The 20,658-nt window shown below is 30.4% G+C and overlaps 1 protein-coding gene across 1 annotated transcript in view; it reads left to right on the top strand.

The window, feature by feature from the left end:
- LOC107454107 (uncharacterized) overlaps positions 1–20,658 on the top strand; it is a 70,644-nt gene that overhangs the window by 46,219 nt on the left and 3,767 nt on the right. Inside the window, exons 3-6 of the mRNA XM_087161567.1 lie at positions 14,335–14,476; positions 16,960–17,081; positions 18,253–18,456; positions 20,434–20,577. Coding sequence (XP_087017693.1) covers positions 14,335–14,476; positions 16,960–17,081; positions 18,253–18,456; positions 20,434–20,577 — 612 coding nt within the window. The remainder of the gene's footprint in view (positions 1–14,334; positions 14,477–16,959; positions 17,082–18,252; positions 18,457–20,433; positions 20,578–20,658) is intronic.

The following is a 20,658-nucleotide window of genomic DNA, read 5'->3' as shown; positions in this document are numbered from 1 at the left end:
CAAATCACTAGGATAAATTGTATAAATAAAATTATAATCGTCACAATTAAACAAAATCAAATCATCAATATATCGGAAAGCATCAAGTACCCCATGTTCAAGAAATTTAGCCTCAAAAAAGTGCAAAAAAATGTTGGCAAAAGCCCCAGAAAAGGAATTACCTTGTGGAATTCCAATAATTTGTTTATAAATTTGATACTGAACTTGTTAAATTTATAGTTTTGGATTTAATTAAATCAAAAATTGGTGTTAATAAAACTGATTTGCTTTTTAATAATGTTTCTAAAGTCGAAAGGGTTTTTTGTACGATTAATTTTCATGATAAGAATTTTGAAAATGCTAAGTTACCACAGATTATTCATGGTCTTTCTGATTTCTTTCCTTTAGAACAAATTAGGGTTACTGCTGCTTTTAAATATTCTTCTACACTTAGGAAAAAGGTGTGTAATTATAATTTTTTAAGTCGAAATCTTAATTGTATTTCTAAATCTGATTGTTATTGAATGAGGAGGGTTTTTCAAAATTTATTGATAATGATTATGGACATGTTATTACCGGAAATTTGGAAATTGTGGGTGATCAGGATCTAATTAGCATTTTAAGTAAGGGTTCAAAATTTAGAACCAGAGTTAAGATGAAAAAAGAAGATTTTATTTTATCCATTAAAAAAGATCTAGATTTTTTTATTGCAAAAATTTCCAGAAAATATCATTGGCCTGTTGAAGGTTTTTCTGAGTGGAAAGCTAAAATTATTGAAAGGGTTAGATTTAATTTATTTAATACCAGTTTTAGTTCATTTCCTAAAGGTACTTTTATTGATTATGATTTATCTAGGAAAACTAAAAATCTTAGGGATAAATTCATTGTTACTGTTGTAGATAAAGCTTCAAATAATTTCTGTATTATGTGTAAATATTTTTTTAAAAAATTGATTATTGGGGAATATAATGCAAATAATACCTATTTAAAGTTAAAAGAAGATAAAAAAGTTATTGAAAAAAGAATTATTGCATTTAGTAAAAAATTAAAATTTAAATTAAATAAGATTACATTTCCATATTTATTTCCAATAGTTAAATTTCATAAAAATCCGATTAAATTTAGGTTTATAGCATGTGGTACTAATAGTTATAATTCTAATATTAGTAAAAGGTTTTTTTGTTTTTTAAAAATTATTTTGCTTAAAATTAAAAAAGAGAAAAATATTATTATTGAAAGTAATGTTGAAGTTTTGGATTTTATTAAAAGTAATGATATTTCCAGCATTAACACTTTTGATTTTGAAAATTTGTATACCAGCATACCACATGAAAAAATTATTGAGATTTGTGAAGGTATTTATGACAAGTATTTATTTGATGAAAAAATTGATAGGTTTAACTGGTTAGATTTATGCAAGTTTAATCTTTTTGAGAATGTTCTTTTTAATGGTTTAGATTTTTATAAACAAATTATTGGAATTCCACAAGGTAATTCCTTTTCTGGGGCTTTTGCCAACATTTTTTTGCACTTTTTTGAGGCTAAATTTCTTGAACATGGGGTACTTGATGCTTTCCGATATATTGATGATTTGATTTTGTTTAATTGTGACGATTATAATTTTATTTATACAATTTATCCTAGTGATTTGGTCCTGAAAAAAACTAATGAAAATTGCTTTAATATTGAATATTTAGATTTTAAAATTGATATTGTTAACAATTTTATTAAAATTGGTGTGTTTGATAAAAGAAAAGCCTTTAATTTTAATGTTATTTTTTTCTGCAACTTTAAAACTAATTTGTGTAGTAAAATATTCAAAAATCTTGTTTTTTCGCAATTAGTTAGGATTAAGAAAATTTGTAATAATGTTGAAAGTTTTAGGGAAGCTGTGGATAATTTTTTGAATAATTTGAGTAAAAATGATTTTCCTTTTAATTTTTGTAATGTTAATTTTTTAATTAAAAAAATGATTGATGGTTTTTAAGTTTTTATTTATTTTTTCTTTTAACAGGGCGTAATTCCAGTCTTAACTGAGCAGCCCCAGTTAAGCATTCTATTAATTTTTCTACGTATCTCCTTCTCCTGACCTTTTCATATCATTTTTAAACTTTTACTGCGCATTATTATAGGGGGCGTTGTTTTTCAGTTTGTAGTGTTTTCTTTTCCTCCGCTTTTGAAGTTGATTCTTGACCTGTGACTGTGAGTTTTTAATTTTCTGATGATTTTTATTGATTTTCTTTTCGTAATTTGTTTATTCTTTTGAATGTATCTTGTTTTTCCTGGACCTCTATACAAAACCATCGGGGTACTGAGGGAGATATTTTAAGCTTTTGCTTCTCCCTCAAATAGAAATGGTTTTGTTTTTAATGGCTACCGGGGCCGGTACCCCCTGAAGACGTCGGCTTCGGTGGTCATATTTTTATTTTATTTCATTTGTTTTGTATTGATACTTTTTTCTGAAATTTCTGCTGCTTCTTAGCGCGTTTTTTTCAAAGAAGTTTTATCTTTTTGATCTTAATTATTTGTGTTTTCTTTCAGTATGGTTTTTCGAATGTAAGTTTGAACAGCTGTGTTGAAAATCGATAAAAATCATAGCATAGGATACTTAAAATGTAAGAATATGGGAAAGTAAACAACTTTCAAAATTGAAAAAATTTAATCCACAGAAACAATAAGGAACTTTATTGAAATACAGGCTTAAAACACAATTGTACAAATGACCAAAGAGTCAATGTTACACGAGATAGGCAAGGAAATTCTAGCCTTTAGTGTATAGGAATATGATCACCTCTGACTGCTATGCAGGATTGACATCGTCTGCCCATGCTTAGAACCAGGTTGTTAAGAAGCTCTTAAGGAATTGCTGCCCATTCCTGTTGTAGTGCTAATCGCATCTGCGGAATTGGTGCTGGCGGCTGGGGACATGTTGCCAAGCGCCTCCCTAGAGATTCCCACACGGGTTCCATCGGATTAAAATCCGGGGACCTCGCCGGTCATTCCTTGCGTGCTTCTTGCGTTGCTTCTTCACTCTCCAACACCTCTGTGACAATGAAGTGTAGCATTATCGTCCATGAAGATGAACTCAGAACCAACAGCACCTCTAAAAAAGACGCACATGAGGAAGTAGAGCCTTGGTACAATAGCGGGCACCAGTGACTAAACCACCTTGGAATATGTATAGATCAGTACGAGTACCAAATATGTTACAGCCCCGTACAAAAACTCCGCCTCTTCCAAATCAGTCTCTTTCGATGATGTTTGAGGGGTTATTGCGTGTTCCTCGCTCTCTCTACATGTGTGTGCTTCCAAAATCACTGGTCAAACTAAATCTGCTCTCATCCGTTAAGAGTACTCGATCCCATTGTGCATATGTCCAGTTGTTTGTGTTCTCGGCACCACATTAAACGGCGTCTCCATTGAATTGGCGTTAATGGAACACACCGTACTGCCCGTAGTGCTAACAGGTCACCCTTGTTCAGTCTCCTAACCACTGTAAATCGCGATATCGGGCTTGTACTTTGTACGAGCGGATACTTTGCTATGTGTGCTGAGCGATTTCTTCTGCTGTCAGCCGTCGTTCTAACCTGTGGGACTATATTCCGGTCGTCCGCTTCCGTGGTTGTGCGAGGATGATCTCTACTAAACCGCCGGATAGCTGTCCCTGTCCTCTGAAATGGGTTCCAAGCTCTTGAAACGATACTGTGGGTGATACCGGACTCCGCAGTCACACTTCGACCTTCTCGCAACTTCACAATGATTCGACCTCGCGTAAATTCATCCAGATGTCGTCCTCTGTGTTGTCTGTTTGCCATATTACACCGTGACAAAAAATTCACTTCGTTTGAACTGATGTATACTGTGCAATCCCATTCACATGAATACTGAGCTTGCACCTCCAGCGCGTTTTATTTCCTTACGACACCCTCTCCGGTACGTCATGATGCATATATGCACATTTTCTACCTTACCGTGATTTCTACCTTCTCAATGACCTATACTGCCAGCCTTGTTGTTATGCTAGTTTTTCAACTTCGTCTTTTATTTTTGCACACCAGTGTACTGGAACTCAATCTTGAGGAATAGAGAACCCAATCTCGAATAATTTAACTGATTAACGCAGACGATAATTTAAGTTATAAAATCAGACTCAAAAACGCTTTTTCTCTGTATAAACATATCTTTTATTAAACGAATTCGAATTCTTGACATTCAAAATAAGGTAGGTCGCCGCTATCTGAAAATATGGTCCCAATGATTAAATCGAAGCCTGGACATGTGAATATTAATTTTACCTTTTGCGTATTTTACCATGCATCTAGATAGAACTTTTTAACGAATCGTATAATTGTTGCACCTAACTTTTATGTTCTTTTATCCGAAGATAATTTCACGCAAAAAATAATTATTTATAATAGTTCTTTTTAATAATTTAATTATGGTCGAAAATTTTTGAATGACAAGGTATAAAAATTTTTACCTCAAATTAAAGAATACAGTTGACAATCGAACACAGTCGGTTAAATAACTTAGTTATCTAACTTTTAAAAAGTCGTACAAAATTTTATGTCATATATAAGATATAGATTTATAATAATTGACAAAAATTACATTCAAACTGGACTAAAAATTGCTGTTTCATCGAAATTTAATAATCTGCTGATTAATTTGAAATATTCAGCAGATCTCAAAATTAACGGTGGTCCAAGACCACTGAAATATGACTTGGACCAGCATGCAATAGCTGCCAGTGGTCATAATTAATTTCATATCATAATTGATTTTCGGTTTCGTGTTTTAGTCAGTATTTTTGTCTATAATTAGTAATATATTTGATCATAATTGGGAACATTATACATAATTGGTAACATTATGCATTCTCGCATTCTTTATTGTAATTTTTCATTAAAATTTATTTTATTATAAGAAAAAAACCTAACAGAAACTTGTAAACGGACCAATGAAAATGAATGCAGACTAGCAATTTCTTTCAGTCACTGGGGTCTTAGCTTTTTTAATTTCTACTCCTGTTCAGTTTAGTACGAGAGTCACTCTGAAATCTTTGAGATACAACTAGGTTTTTAAATTTACACTTACAAAATTTTAGGTGTGTTCAAAGTAGTTCCCTCCAGTATCAATGCCCTTTTGTAGTCGAATTTTCCACGGATTAAATGCCTCAAGCCATTCATTTCTTGGAATAGATGAAAAAAATGCATTTATAGCCACATCAATCTCTTCTTCTAAATGAAAACGACGTCCACGTAAGTTCTTTTTTAGATTAAAGAATAACCAAATGTCACACATGACTGGATCAGGTGAATACGGCGGATTTTCTATCACTTTAATTTGTTTTTGTTTAAGAAACTCAACTATTAATCCGGCTGTATGTGAAGATGCATTGTCATGGTGAAGTATTAGTCCCCTAACATTCACTTCTTGTAGAATTTCTGGAAGACATTTAGTGGTATACCAGTTTGCTGTTACTGTCTTCTGTCCTTCCAACTTGATGGCTTTGACCAATCCCGTACTTATGAAGAAAGCGGCATACATCACTTTTTTCAGTGCGTGTTGTCTTTTCAGCATTGTCGGAGTGGGATCATCTTCAAAGACCCATACTTTGCTTTCTTGACGCGTTGGAACGTTAAAAAACGGTATTTACGTTTCATCACAAGTTACAATTTTAGAAATGATGCGGTGGCCACCATCATTTAGCAATTTAAGAGTTTATTTACTGATTCTGACACGCTCCTCTTTTTGATGCTCAGTTAGATTATGGGGAACCCAACGGCAAACTACTTTTTTCATATGTAATTCTTCATGAATAATTTTGTGCATGGCTGCGGATCCAATGCTAAGTTCCTTCTGTATAATTTGATAGGTACAGCGATTATCATCCTTTAACATTTTTCGTGTGGCAGACACATTATCCGGGTTTACTGCCGACGGCGGCTTTCCTGTGTGTTCTTCATCCTGAAGAAAATTGCAACCTCTGCTAAATTCTTTAAACCATCTGAATACAGTAGCACGAGCTGGAGATTCATCGCCAAATACTATTTGTAACCGTTGAACGCATTCTTCTTGATTTAATCCTGCTTTAAAATCGTAGAAAATCATAGCGCGAAAATGTTCTCGCGTCAACTTCATTTTCTCTTCTGTTTAAAAGTTATTCTACGCTAAACAAGATGAAGTAAGTCAGTAAAAAATCGTCTGCTGTGTTAAAATACTTTGTATTTTAAAATTAAAAAGTTTTTTTTATTTTGTAAATTTTCGTCTACGCGTATCTCAAAAATTTCAGAGTAACCCTCGTACTTGCCGAATATTTGTACCTGTAATTTAAAGATAACCATAAGCAATTACTATTATTTTATTCTATTACAATCAATTATTATTCTCATCAATCATTCTTCGCTTAATTATATAACAGTATTAATATTATAATTGAGTTATTGTCCTCATCGGATTTCCTAGAATTTCCATAATTGCATATTAAACCACTAATTAACCCCAGTCTTTAGTTTCTCATAAAATCACTGGCATCGCCGCGTCGTCGTCTTTTCTGTCAAACAGCCAAAATTGTTCTCTCACAAGCTGTTTGGATTGAAGCCGCTGTAGTAATTACATTTTAGCTATTTATTCTTTTACGCCATCCAACAATAAATAAACCCCCCTCTTACTCAAGTAGTGAGTTAATTTTAAAGGAAGGGACCAGTACAATTCTTCACTCTTAAATATAGACATGTTCTGTCATTAGAGTATGTCCTACTTCACTTGAAGTTATTGCAGTCATGACCTACAATATATTAGAGAAAGAACAGCAAAAAAAATGTACTTCATTGTAGTTAACCTTTAACGAAAAAAAAGAATTGTTTATGCGTGAGAGCTTGATCGATGAACTATGCCAAAATGACGTAATATTTTTCGATACTGTTTGAGCTCATAATGACGTCAAGTCTATGTAATAAAAGCGTTTCATTTAAACTATCGGGGAGAGTCGGGTAGCCCCGCCCACTTAAGGAGTATTGCTTATATTTCTGTATAATATTGAGTAATAATCACTATTTTTGTATGTTTTAATTGTTTTATCATCTAATTAAATAATGCAAAAGGAATAAACCAAAAAAAAAGAATAGTTTAACTTAAAAAAATAGAAATTTAAAAAAACATGTTTTTCAGCTCTTTTCAAAATGTTTCAGGTAGCCCCGCCCAGTTACAAAAATTATGTTTTTTGACTGTTTTTTCAGGTGTATTCCAATGTTCCAATGTACAGGGTGTTCCAAAATTATCTTTACAACTTCAAAAATTCATAACTTCGAATATAAACAAGATATTTATATTCTGTCTTTTGCATGTATTACTGCAACTAATAAAGTTTTTTTTTCAATAGGCTGAAAAGTTTTAAGTGAGGATGTGGACACCACAACAGAAAGCTCAATGCGTCTCATGGCCGTTATCGCTCCACATTTTCTGGACTTGTGCTGGGTAGTCCGGCTCCACTTTTATGCAATACTGATCCGGTGCTCATGAAGCTTTTGCGCCATGAACGGATGGAGGGTCTGGATGGTGGGGTCTCTTTGGAAATTTGTCCTGAAGTTCCGTTGAACCTGTGTATCTGATTTCGTCTCTATGAACCATGAGAGGCATTGAGCTTTCTGTTGTGGAGTCCACATCCTCACTTATAACTTTTCAGCCTATTGAAAAAAAACTTTATTAGCTGCAGTTATACATGCAAAAGACAGAATAAAAATATCTTGTTTATGTTCGAAGTTATGAATTTTTGAAGTTGCAAAGATAATTTTGGAACACCCTGTATTGACAATAGATAAACCTCATTTATCATTTTTATCACAAAATTATTTTATTTATTACATATTTATATACTTTTAGTGAATTTTATCATTTAATAACAATCATTTAATAACAACAATATTTGTTGCTAAAAATGGATATAAGATTCAAATTTGAAGCAATAAAATAATAATCTTTGCAACCGTACATTTATCGACGAAATAAAATTGGGCGGTGATACCCGACATTCATGTGAGCGGGGCTACCCGAAATCCAATTTTTTTTGTAAATTTGTAATAACTCGAACAATTTTTCACGTATAAACTTCTTTCTTTGTGGAAATTAAACTTAAGACTGCATACTTTAATGCTGTTTGTATAGAAAAATTATTTTTGTAGTATTAAAATGAAGTTTAATCGAAACATTCAACCAATTTTTTTTAATTTCATGACTACTGTAATCAACATATTTTCAAAACTATTGTTTACCATGTTAACAGCTGCATAAATACTTGAAACTTTGAAAAGAAAAATTTTTTAATATAACAATTAATGTCCGATGGCCCATTGACTTGAAAAAATATTCTATACATATGAAATTGACAGTGGGCGGGGCTACCCGACTCTCCCCTAAATTTAGAATTTTTCGTTAAAAATGAAAGAAATAAAACAAGTTTTAACCTATGAAAGAACATCCAATTTCAATTAAAATCTGTAATAATACTTTTTTTTTATATAATTAAGAAATAATGCGTTACTTAAAATAATATAATTTTTAAAAGAAATTAGTACTTTATTGTAAAACTTACCTGTTATGTGATATCTATTACTTACTTTTTTTTTCTAAAGAATTTATTACTGTGTTCAACAGCACCCTTTGTGGATCCGTGATGTAGTTTTATGATTCAGTATAAATAAATGACGCCAATATATGATTCCGTTTTTCACAGTACATCAACGTTTTTCGGTACTATTATATATGGAATCTTTAGATTCAACGTCGATAAAAAGACGAACCTCATAACTATAAACAAAGCACTCCAATATTTCATACTGTCTCTTAGAATCTTATAGTGAAGATTCTTTTACGATATTTTTATATGTGAAAACAGAACCACCCTAGCCCTAAGTCAAGCCCTGGTGGCGACTTGAAGCTCACCCAGCTTCAGATAGACGGGTACTAGCTTTGTCTGGCAGGAAAAGGCGTCCTGAGCGTAATGTTGGCCGCATTGCCAGAATCATTGCGTTGGTCGCGAAATTGTGGAGCCTTAACCTCCATGACCTCTTGGTTCACAACAGGCCATGGGTGCAAGTCTTCCGTCTTTCGAAAATGTCCGCGGACGGAAGTATGACGGAAACAAGACTGACTCGAAGACGGAAATCGGAATTTTTTTTTCTGTCCTTAAAAATATTTTTTAGGTCTACGTTATTGGTCTGCTTTCTTATGTCCTGTTGTTATTTTATCAAAAAACAGATGAATAAATATTTTTTGTACAGTATTTAAACTTGATGTATTATGGTAAAGCTTTCTTAGATAGTTTGCATATGCAAAGGGGGTATTGTGTATGTTAGGTATTTCAGTTAAAAAAATTTCACTCTTGGTCTTTTTTCCAACTTGCACCCATGCAACAGGCTGTTGCTGGAATGCTTTCTATATTTTGGTTTCTATAGTTTGGTTTTCTATATTTTGGTTTTATATATACAAACTCATTGTAGAAGTGAAACTATAACTGCTTTTTTCTTCTTTTTTATAATAAATTTTTTTTTAGCTTCTTACAATTTTACATCGATTAATTAACCCTTATAATTGTTCCCATTCAAAGCAGCTACTTTCCATTCTGGAAAGAAAGGAAGCTAACTTAAAATAGAACAAGATTCATTTAGCGTCATTATTTAATACTTTTCCGTTACTAAGACGACCGAACGTCTTTGTTATACGTTTATTAAACTTAATTTATAATGGTGCTCGATTATAAGACCTTATTTGACTATCTCTGTTCTTTTTGAAACACAGAGCCTTAAAAATCTCATGGGTACATTTTTTCTACCTTGTTTGATTTTTAGTTTCATGTTTGCTGAAGCTGAGTAAGCTTTAAGAAACTGAGCAGGAATAAGCTTTAATAAACTGAGTTTACTCACTTTAAAATGAGACCTTAATGTAGTATCATTTGATATTTTTAGTCTTCGTTTAAAATTTGACAAGCAGTGTTCCATATTTTCCATTACTACAACGCCCATTTATTTCTTTTTTTAATTAAAAAAAATTATATCTTATAAAGATCTTTGATATAGAAAGTGTACAAATGAATCAAGTAATAAGTGAATGAATGAAAGGAAGGGAAAAAAATAGTGCGTGGAGTCCCTCCTCGCGGAAGAAGTTAAGCTTCGCAACCTGCGACGTTAATTGTAGAAGAATCAGCAGTCGTAGAAGGATCACTAGTTCCATTCAACGACTCTTTTTTCCTGCTCCGCTCGCTTCCGTGCTCTGTAATCACGGTAATATTGTGCATTTTTCCCTCGTGGACCTCTTGAACCAGTGCTTGTGGTTGCCTCATCGTCTCGCCCTGGAAAATGTATTTGTATTAATAATGTATGTGAAAGCGTCACAATGTAATTTCAGAAGAGAAAACCTAACAATCAATTGATATTCACAAGAGACGTACCTTGACATAACCATAAATCCGTCGCATTGTCCATGGGATTGTTTTCACTCATTTTTTACAATTGTTATCCACTAAGTTTGAAAATAAAAAATACTACCCTATTGGGTATAATATGAAAAAAGCTCAACTACTTCCACTTACTAGGAATAACATTTACCTTTTAGTTTAATTAATAAACTGAGTTTTAAATATGCTTACTAAATTCATAAACTTCGGTAAAACAACAATATAAATTATTTCCAAAGGAACAAGACTAATACAATTCCAACCTGGCGAGTAGCGACTTAAAACAAGACACTTCGTTTGATGCTTTTACTTGTTGCTAGAAATCAGGTTCGCAGAAAATGCTGTTTACTAGTTAAATTTAGTAGGAATAACACGATCTGTGACGTAGGCTATAGTATACCCAATTAAATTATATGTGTATCAAAACAAACTAAAAAAATATTTATAGAAAAACAATACTTTTATGCTAGTGAGAACCAAAACAATATGGAAATGAATGAGGGAAAACTGGATCCTACCACGTGATTTCCCGGCCAATAAAAATGTAGCGTTAAACGTTTAACGCAACCTTGTTGGAAGTCGCATAAGAAGTATAACTTCAAAAATAAAACGAATAAATTAAACAATGAATGGAGGAACTAATTAACTGATACATTTGAGAACCGGCTAATTGTTAAATTTACGAATTAATTAATAATATTTTTAAAATTTTTTCTTACTTATTTTTTTTCCACCAACTCAACCAAACAATTAGCTTGATATCCATGTTTTTTTTTCCATGCCAAAATTATGACATCTAATACAATTTTGATCAAAATCAGTTCAATTCATAATACTTTCCTGATATAAAAAATTTAATTTTTTTAACGACGAAATATTAAAAAAACTTATACTCAAATTCATTTATTTGGATGACAAATATTTTTTAGTTACTCTAATCATACAAAAATAACTTTTTTACAATAATGTTAGCGCTCAGTTTTCATAGTACTCTAACATGGTTCTCTTGTTTCAGAGAGTCGGAAAAAAATTAGAACAAAACTGAAGAGCCTATGAAAATAGGTTGTATTTTTTATGTTGTGTGTGAATCTAAAATTTCGTCCTTTTCATGTGCACTAATTCAAAAAAATATTGTTGGCTGTTCGAAAGATTACAATAGGAAAATAATCTAATACTTTCAAAATAATAGGAAAATGCTGACTTCAACTACCTCTTTAATTTTTAAAATTTATATGTAAGGTATTTTGAATCCAAATTTATGGTTGTCTTTGACTAATTGAAAAATTCCGCTTTTTGCAAACTACCAATGTCATTTTGAAAAGCCCCTATAAGGTTTTTTGCAATAAGCCTAATAAGCCTCAGTTCAGAATAAATGCTTCAAGATTATTAATTCTCTAAATATAAATAATTCAAGTATAACTACTACCAATATATATACAAGATTTAACCTATTACCATTTCGCCATAATGTATTTTTTCGTATTTTACTTTATTTTCACAACAATAAATTAATATGCAAATTAAAAACTAATGTGTCTGAAAGGAGACCAACTGAAATATATGAGATTCCCCACTTTATAAAACAAATTTCACGAAAACAATTTTTTTACTTAGCACCTAAATTATATAATAAATTACCATTCCATTTGCAAAACATCCAAATATATTCTTCCTTTTTTAAGCGTGCTTTATTTCAATTTGTGATGAACATTGACGATTTAGATCTCTATTTTTCCCTTTAAAGGAAGCATTTGATTTTTTATACCAGTCTTGTGCCAATCCAAATGAATTTCTTATGTTACCTTTTGTTATTTTTTTATATAGTTCCATGTATTTTTTTTCTATTATTACAGTGTTCAACAATATGTGATGTCTTATGATGAGCAAAATAATTTATGATTGTAATATCCCCCTCCCTTTTTTTTAAAAAATTTCTATTTTAAATTTATTGTATTACTTTTCTTTGTCGCCTGGGCAGGATTTTCCTCTTGACGACGAATATATATTCTTTGTATTTATGTGTTTGTTTTTGTTCCCAATAAAGTTAGATTAGTTTTTGTTGGGGAAAAAAATGACATCCTCAGTTTTCAAAAAGCTGGATTTTTCCAATTAGCCGAGGACATCCCTATTAGCAGTTACACTAATGCAGAATCGGCAAACCTCGCTCGCACACACTCAATTCGAATACAAGTCACTTTTGAATCGCAGCAATATCACGTTTTGTCCACGAGTCACGGTTTGGCTACCTTTACTCTTATGTAAGAAATATTTAAACAGGAAATGTGACTTCAGTAATCCGAAACAATTTAAGAACTCCTTTATAATTCTTTAGCCACCACTGAAAATGATTTGTTGCGGAAATTATTAGTATGTGTGAAAAAAAAACTTTAAAAATTGGATACCTGCAAATGACGTAGTGTGGGCATCTCGATCCTGATTGGTTGTTGAAACGTAGCTTTGTTTACGTTAGCAACTGTTTTTTCCCGATCTATTGTGAGTAAGCTAAGCAGGCCAAGTATCAATTCTCTTAAGTGTCATATTCTATATACTTTCACAAAGACTTGCACGTAAAACTAATATGTAAACATAAGAAAACTAATTATGAATCGAAGTTGCCATGTACACAAAATAAAAATATGTATATTGGTTACTATGAAATACATAAACAAATAATAAATCTATGTTAAGTAAAATACGTAGACGAAAAAGAATTAAATTTTAACGAATTCCGTATGCGATACGGCATTGTAATTTATTAAATTCACGTTAATTAACACTCTAACTTATGTGGAGAAAATTAGATCGATTTTAACACGCCATTTTTCTTATAAATGATAGCTGGCGCTGACGTCATAGGTCACATGTGTGGATACCCGTGATCTTCTTGAAGCGCAAGCGTGTGAAAAATAAATAAGTAAACATATTTAAAAAAATGTAATTAAATGTGGATAAAGACAATTGTTTAATTCCCAGCAGCACTTAAAAAATTCATCCCACAATATACAATTTTAAATAATTAGAACTGGTGATTTATGTCACAGTTAAAGTTTAAAATACATGGTATTTTGTAATCACCGTTCTTGATATATATTTTTAGATTATTTGTAATTGATGAGATTTGATTCTTTGTAGTTATGATTGTTGAAGGTTACAAGGAAATAAAGGGCGAATATTGGAGACATCACCGAGTTTCATTAGACAATCAAACTGGTTTTGATATGGTACAGTGAGCAAAAAAAAGATATCACGCAGAGTAACTTTCGTTCTAATGATCGGATTTTCACGAACTAAGTGTCAATCTGAATGGTTTCTGGGGTGACCTCAAATATGCTAAATAATTAGTGCTAATTATTAGTCAAGTTACGAAATCTGAAACAAGAACATACTTTCTCTGAATAAACATTTTTTTTTTTTGCATATTTACATTCCTGATCCTTAACATAGGAGGGTTAGGCAAAATTTAAAAAATTTGATCATAATTTTGGGGGCTAAGAAGCTACAAACATACATTTGTAAATAGTCCCAAAAAAACGGCCAAGCACTGTCTCTTCCGAAAACGGACTAAATAAATGTAACCATGAACCAATTCAAGAGAGCAAGACCTAATTTGTCTCAGTTGCTAAGCAACCAAGTTGGGAAAAATAAAAAAAGAATGACATAAAAACAGAAGATTTTTCAGTATTTGTTGATTACTCGGTGGTGACAGATTTATTAATTAATAGTTTTAGTTATTATAGAATTATCTCAGTTTCTAGGCAACAGACATTTTTAGCCAAAATTAAATGGCCCCTGTGTTAAAATATAGAAGCATATAAAGCTAAGTAGGGTGCACACATGTTGTTTTATTATATGTATTCATATTCTGTGAAAATGAAGCATTTGTTTTATTAATATTGATTTAGGATCAAGCACTGCAAATCGCTCAGAGTGTGGGAAGTGCGTTTTCAGGATTGTCCCTGCAAACTGACAGACAGACCAACCTTTATAATTCCACAGATTTTCTCGAAAGTACCCAAAACTCTGTCGTGGAGACAAACATCGAAGGTAAGTTTGAAATAAGTATGACATTTACATTTAAGAAGTAGAACCAATTCAACGATATTAATGTTCCCTTAACCCCTTAACGTTTTTAAAAAAAGTTTCCCATCTTCAAAAAAAACGGTCATAAAAGTGCCTATTTCTCCAAATACACGTATTTGATTAGTGCTGTCATCTAGTTTAAAATAAACGAACTATTTACAATTACCTTAAAAATATCCTGGTACTGCCATCTGGTGTGTAAATGGAGAAATATAATGTTTTCCGGACAAAAGAAATGAATTAGTTTTATTCTTATTGACGAGTGACAACTTTACTCTCCAGCCTGAAAATTTCACGGGAGGGAGAAATAGAGAGCGAAACCTCACCCCGTCATTTTCACAGGAGCTAGAAGGAAGGGGTTAAACGGTATTTGAGATTCTATGTCAATGTAGTGTTAAGATAACAAGCTACATAACTCATTATTGAAACATTTGACTTATAACTGAACAATTTCTTGATAAAGATCTTTTTTTGATGTAGGGAACAAACAGAAATGAAAAGGAAATTATTGAAAACACCTCCCGCTTTTATTAGGCAAACAAACTGGTTTTAATGTTTTTCATCCCTCCTTCCTTACTAGTAATTCCTTAAGAGCCTTTGTTTCTTTCTCGCTGAAATATATATCTGCAACCAAACCATTAATTTGTATACATTTTTTACTTAATTTGAGTTGATATTTTTTTTAAATTTGACTTCTTTTAATTTTTTTACCTTCTTTTTTAAGTTGTCTTAAAATATACGTTAGGGATACATTTACGCCAAACTCTATATATAGATCAGGGTTCGCAAAATATTGTTTAGGAGCAAAAAACCTATCAAAATTTGTCGAAACATTATCGAGGAAGGCGAGGCTCAAAGCATCAAAACCTGCTTGATAGCAGTTGGAAACAGCGAAGAGTTAAAACGCAGTTATTAGAAACGCTTTCAAGTAACATTTAAAAATAAAACTTTACGGATTCTTTTAAATTCCTTTTTGGTTTGAAGTGGATTTATTTTTTTTTTTTTTTTTTTTTTTTTTTTTTTTTTTTTTTTTGCTCACGGAGGCAAAACAGCTTTTTTGATAACTACCTCATTTGCTAAATAGTTTTTTTTCTTCTTTTTTCAAAAATCTAAGTTCAAGGCGAACTATATTAATTTTTGAATTTTTACAACTAAGCAATTTCTTAGTTTATTGATGAAATAAAGAATACACAATTTGATCGTTAATATAAAAACTTCGTTCCTCGTGTTTGACTGAGGAAAAAAAATTTTTTTTCCTGTTTAAAAGAATTTTGATGTGATAGGTTTAAAATTAAAGAATAAACGTAAATTTAAAAACAAAAATTAAGTCAAAGTTTTAAAGCAAAAAAATTTTTTTTTCATAAGTGAAAAAAAAATTCCAGTTTGAAAAAAAATCCCAATTTGAACTTCTACCCAAAATCAATTATAACCAATTAACAGGATGTAACATTTCTTTCATATTTCAATTTTTTCCTCTTTTTTAAATGATTTACTGACAGAGCCATCTGTTGAGGACGATTCACAATAAGTTATTTACTTTTGTATGCCAGATTCAGCCTTTAAGGTTTGCTGATGTAAAATTTACATCACACTTTAATTGTATCAAAGGGCTAAATTTCTTTAATCGAAAAGTTCAATTTTTCATAATATGTTTGCTAAAAATCAACATTCTTATAAATCATCTCAGCTTATAAGGAATCGTCTTTGGGTTAATAACACGTTATAGCGAAAAAGAATTACCTATCTAGATTTCTTTAAAAAAAAAAAAGATTTTATTGCTTAATTGGAAATTGGAGTTGCACAAGATCAAGTTAATTCCATAAAAATTTACTGAGTTATGCAACATTAATGTGGAGATTTTTATGGTAGTGAGAAATGAAAACTATTTTCTCAAAAAAACATTTTTTATAAAGTTAAAAACAAAAATTTCTCACTTACTTTACCTATTTTTTTAATGCTTAATATTATTTTAGTGCTTAATCTTTCAATTTTCCTTTCTTATTTAAACTCTTATTTATTAACCACTTTAAGAGTAAAAATTAGGTATCTCAATTCACATGATCATTTATTTAGTAAACAATTTTTTGATCGAACGATTAAGTACTGGTTTCCGAATTAAATTATGAAACAACTTTTGGATTTATCAATGCTTTTTCTGGCAACAGGAGTTTGTCAACGAAAATTCCATTTCTAAATCATTTTACTTCAAAAGCAACCATTCTAAATAAACCTCTTTTATTTAGTGTTTTTTTTTTTATAAATAAATTTTATTCACAGACTTTTTTTATTGATACATATGAGATATTTTTCAAGAAAAAAAAAGTTCCAATTAAAAATATAACTTCCAATTAAAATAAATGAATCGTCTTTTTTTATTGTTATTTGTTTGTATATGAATATAAAAGAAACATAATTATAAATATATTTAACAGATGAATTTTTTATAGAGTTTCCTGAGAATAATTCATCTTTTCAAAGTAAAAGGAGTCATCTTAGTCCTTTAAAACTTTCTTTTGGTGACCAAGACTTTCTAGAACGAGACTTGATCATGCGCTGCCCAACCATTGAAGTAAGTTTTTTTTCTCAATAGTTTATTTCTTTGGTAACTGAATTAAAAGCAAAAAAAACAGGAGTATGTCTTGCAAGAATCATAGTAAATGTACAGTGCTGCAATTAAAAAAATATATGAAAATAATAAAAGAGCCAACTAATGATCTAACAATCAGATTTTTATCGTATCAATTAAAAATAAAGACAAACCTAAATGGTCCACCAGTTTCTTAATTATTTAAGCTGAAAGAATTGGTTTAGACATAATAGGTTTTACTATGGTGCCAAGTATTAATCAAAATTAATAAAATAAATAGAAATAAAAATATATTAACATAATTGAGAACAAAATAAATTATATCTTCAATAACTTTTTGAGAGTATAAAAAATAATTTATTTTTAACTGTTACATTTTGTTTATACATAAAAAATGAATAAATAATACTACTATATATATTAATAATACTATTATTTCATTCTTTTCTTTTTACTAACTATGGAAGAAATTGATTTTTTTATTTTGGATAGTAAGCTCAATTTTATTAAATGCATCATAATCGACAAAGAAAAATTATAACAATTTGGAATTGATTGAAGGGCCATGATAATACCAACAAGATTTCCTAATTACTCCAATGAAGTTTATTGCTTTTTACATCGGCATCATAAACCCATTTTATTGCATATTCTAGCTGTACACTAAATTTTTAGACGAACTAAGTCTCCCCTTTCCTTAAAAAAAAAATGGTGGTTGTTTGTCAAAATATGAGAATTCGAATTCAAACAAAAAAGGTAATTCGAAAGAAAAAAAAAGCAAGAAAACTTTAATTTTTTAAGTAATGTGAATTCAGTGTTAAGAAATTGTAATTGCAGACTCCACGGTAATACGCCACCTGAATCTACTACATACCAATTACGATCGATCCAGAAATATATTTTGTTTTGGGTAACAAAACTAGATTTTCAAAATTAAGAATTTTTTATGTTCTACTGTTATAAGAATTTTTTATGTTCTACTGTTATAAGAATTTTTAATGTTCTAACGGAAATTAATTATTTTCTTGTATTAATTAGAGCATAATTAATAATATTTGGTATTAGTTATTACTTGTATTTTCGCACGAGTAAATTAAGTTGCTTTTTTAAAACGCTCTTGTCAGAGTTAAACATATTTATTCTTTCATTTCAGCCCAATGAGCATACATCTGCACATAATAGCATTCCAACGATAGAACTATTAGAAGAGAAGTACCCCAGCAGTGCCCAGCACCAAATACAACTTCTGAAGTATCAATTGGACCAACAATGTCAGCAGACACGGATGGCACTCTATCAAGTACAACTCTTGACGGACCAAATGGAGGCTGAATGTGCTGCTAGACACAAAGCACAAGTAAATGCTTTAATAGAAGCTACTATACTGTAAGCAAATAGAATAGGAATCTCAAACGATTTTTCGCCTCCATATTTTCGGACACCGCAATAACGGAGAAATCACATGACCTTGTGACTCCTATTCTATTTTCAAACAATATAACATGCATTTCATTAATAAAACTATTGTAAGGAAATTCTTTATAGAAGAATAATATAATAAAGAAAAAAATTAAAATGATGAGCAAAAGATAATAAATTTATGTTTATAGGTTAGTAATTTCTTTAATTTTTTTCTTTAATATTTTTTTTGTGTGTAGAATAGTATGAACTAAGCAAATATTCAGAATTCAACTGTAATATTCATGACTCTTCATTGAACTTTATTAGACAATATTTAGGCGATTGTGCAAACAATGCAATACTCATTAAATGCAATCCTATTACTATTGTGTAAGATTTGATTGTTTTGTATAAGCACTTATCTTTTATGATACACGATGACACTACATAAATGGAATGAAATTAAAGTTTGCTTACTGATTATCTTCCTAAAATCCTCGAATTTTTACCAGCATTTTTTTTTTCAAATGGTATGATTATTTTTAATGACATTTATTTTATTATTTTATAAGAACAATCAGAGTTTCGTTGAGTAATATTTCATATTATTCTATTGATATTAAGTAAAATTAAGTTGATTTAAAGGTCTTACCTTAAATAATGTATACAGTGCGCCACAAAAAAAAATAAATAACAGGGATACACTGAATAATTTTTAATCTGATGCTGCTAATCGGATCTTCATGTTCTAGGACTTAATCTTAACTGTTCGAGAGGGTAACCTCAATTATGCTAATTAATTAGTGTAGACGATATTTTTAAGTTAAGAAATCAGACACAAAAACGTACTTTCTGTAAATAAACATACCTTTTTTTCGACGGATTCAGATTTCTGACACCCAAATTATAGGGGGTAGCCACAATCTGCTAAATGTCGTCTAGGATGGTACTAAATATACGACTTTTTTAAAGTTCAATTTCTCAGGAACTATTCGATTGATTATGCTCAAATTTTGTATTTTGTCACGTAAAATTACAAACTTTAAAATGATGTGAAAAATTATCTACCTTACAATTCAAAATTTTTTCGAGAATTATATAAAATAATAAATATTTAGTAAAATTCTTTTCTTGTATGGAATTATCTTTGGATAAAAAAATTTTATAATTGTGTGTACAATTCAGCTCCCTTAAAAAGTTCTCGAGATATGGCGAAATACGCAAAAAGCAAAATTAACATTAAGGAGGCCAAACTTTGGATCGCTCTCCTGACCAAACTATATCCCAGATTGCGGCTACTCCATGAACTTCGAGGGTCAGAGATCCGAATCCTTTGAAAAAAAGAGTATGTTTATTCGGAAAAAAGTACGTTTTTGTGTCTGATTTTGTAACTTGAAATATCGTCCACATTAATTATCATATTTGAGGTTACCCCGTCGAACCATTAAGATTGAATCCTAGAACGAGGAAATACGATCATTAGATCAAAAGTTATTCAAGGTGTTTTTTTTTTGGAACACTGTATATATTATTTAAAGTAAGACCTTTTTTACTTAATATCAATAAGATAATATCAGATATTAATTATTCAATAAAACTATGATTGCTCTTATACAATAATAAAATTAATGTATATTTTATTTATTAAAAGTAATAAAACTATTAGGGAAAAAATACATACACAAATTTGATGATTTTAAAAATATACATTACTTAATAAGCATAAATAAATAGTTAAATTAGTGGAAAATTGAAGTTATCATGTCTGCGAGTATAATAAGTGTTGTTTTGAAAAAAAAGACTTATTGCCAAACTGCTTTTAATATCATTTATCTGACTAATTACTTTAACTGTAGAAGTACAATTATTCAGTATACAATTTTTTTACAATTTGAAATAATATAGGTTTCTCTTTTTGCAAAATAAACTGTAGGAACAAAATAATCAACTAATGCTCCAGAATCAAGATCTACTGAAGCATATAGAAAAGTTGTTTCAACAAATCGAAGAACTAGAAAAGCATATCCATTTCTTGGAGTTAGATAAGAAATCAAAAATTCCACAATTAGAAACTCAGGTAAGTGATAATATTAATAATTGAACTATATAGTAGAAAATTTTAAGTAAAAATTTTCTTAAATTTAAAAAAAAAGGAAGA

The sequence above is a fragment of the Parasteatoda tepidariorum genome, chromosome 4 (assembly GCF_982258835.1).
Source record: "Parasteatoda tepidariorum strain Cologne lab strain chromosome 4, Ptep-v5.0, whole genome shotgun sequence".
In the NCBI taxonomy this organism is placed as follows: Eukaryota; Metazoa; Arthropoda; class Arachnida; order Araneae; family Theridiidae; genus Parasteatoda; species Parasteatoda tepidariorum.
Note: the sequence above shows the minus strand (reverse complement) of the source record. Positions and strands in the feature narration are given on the sequence as shown.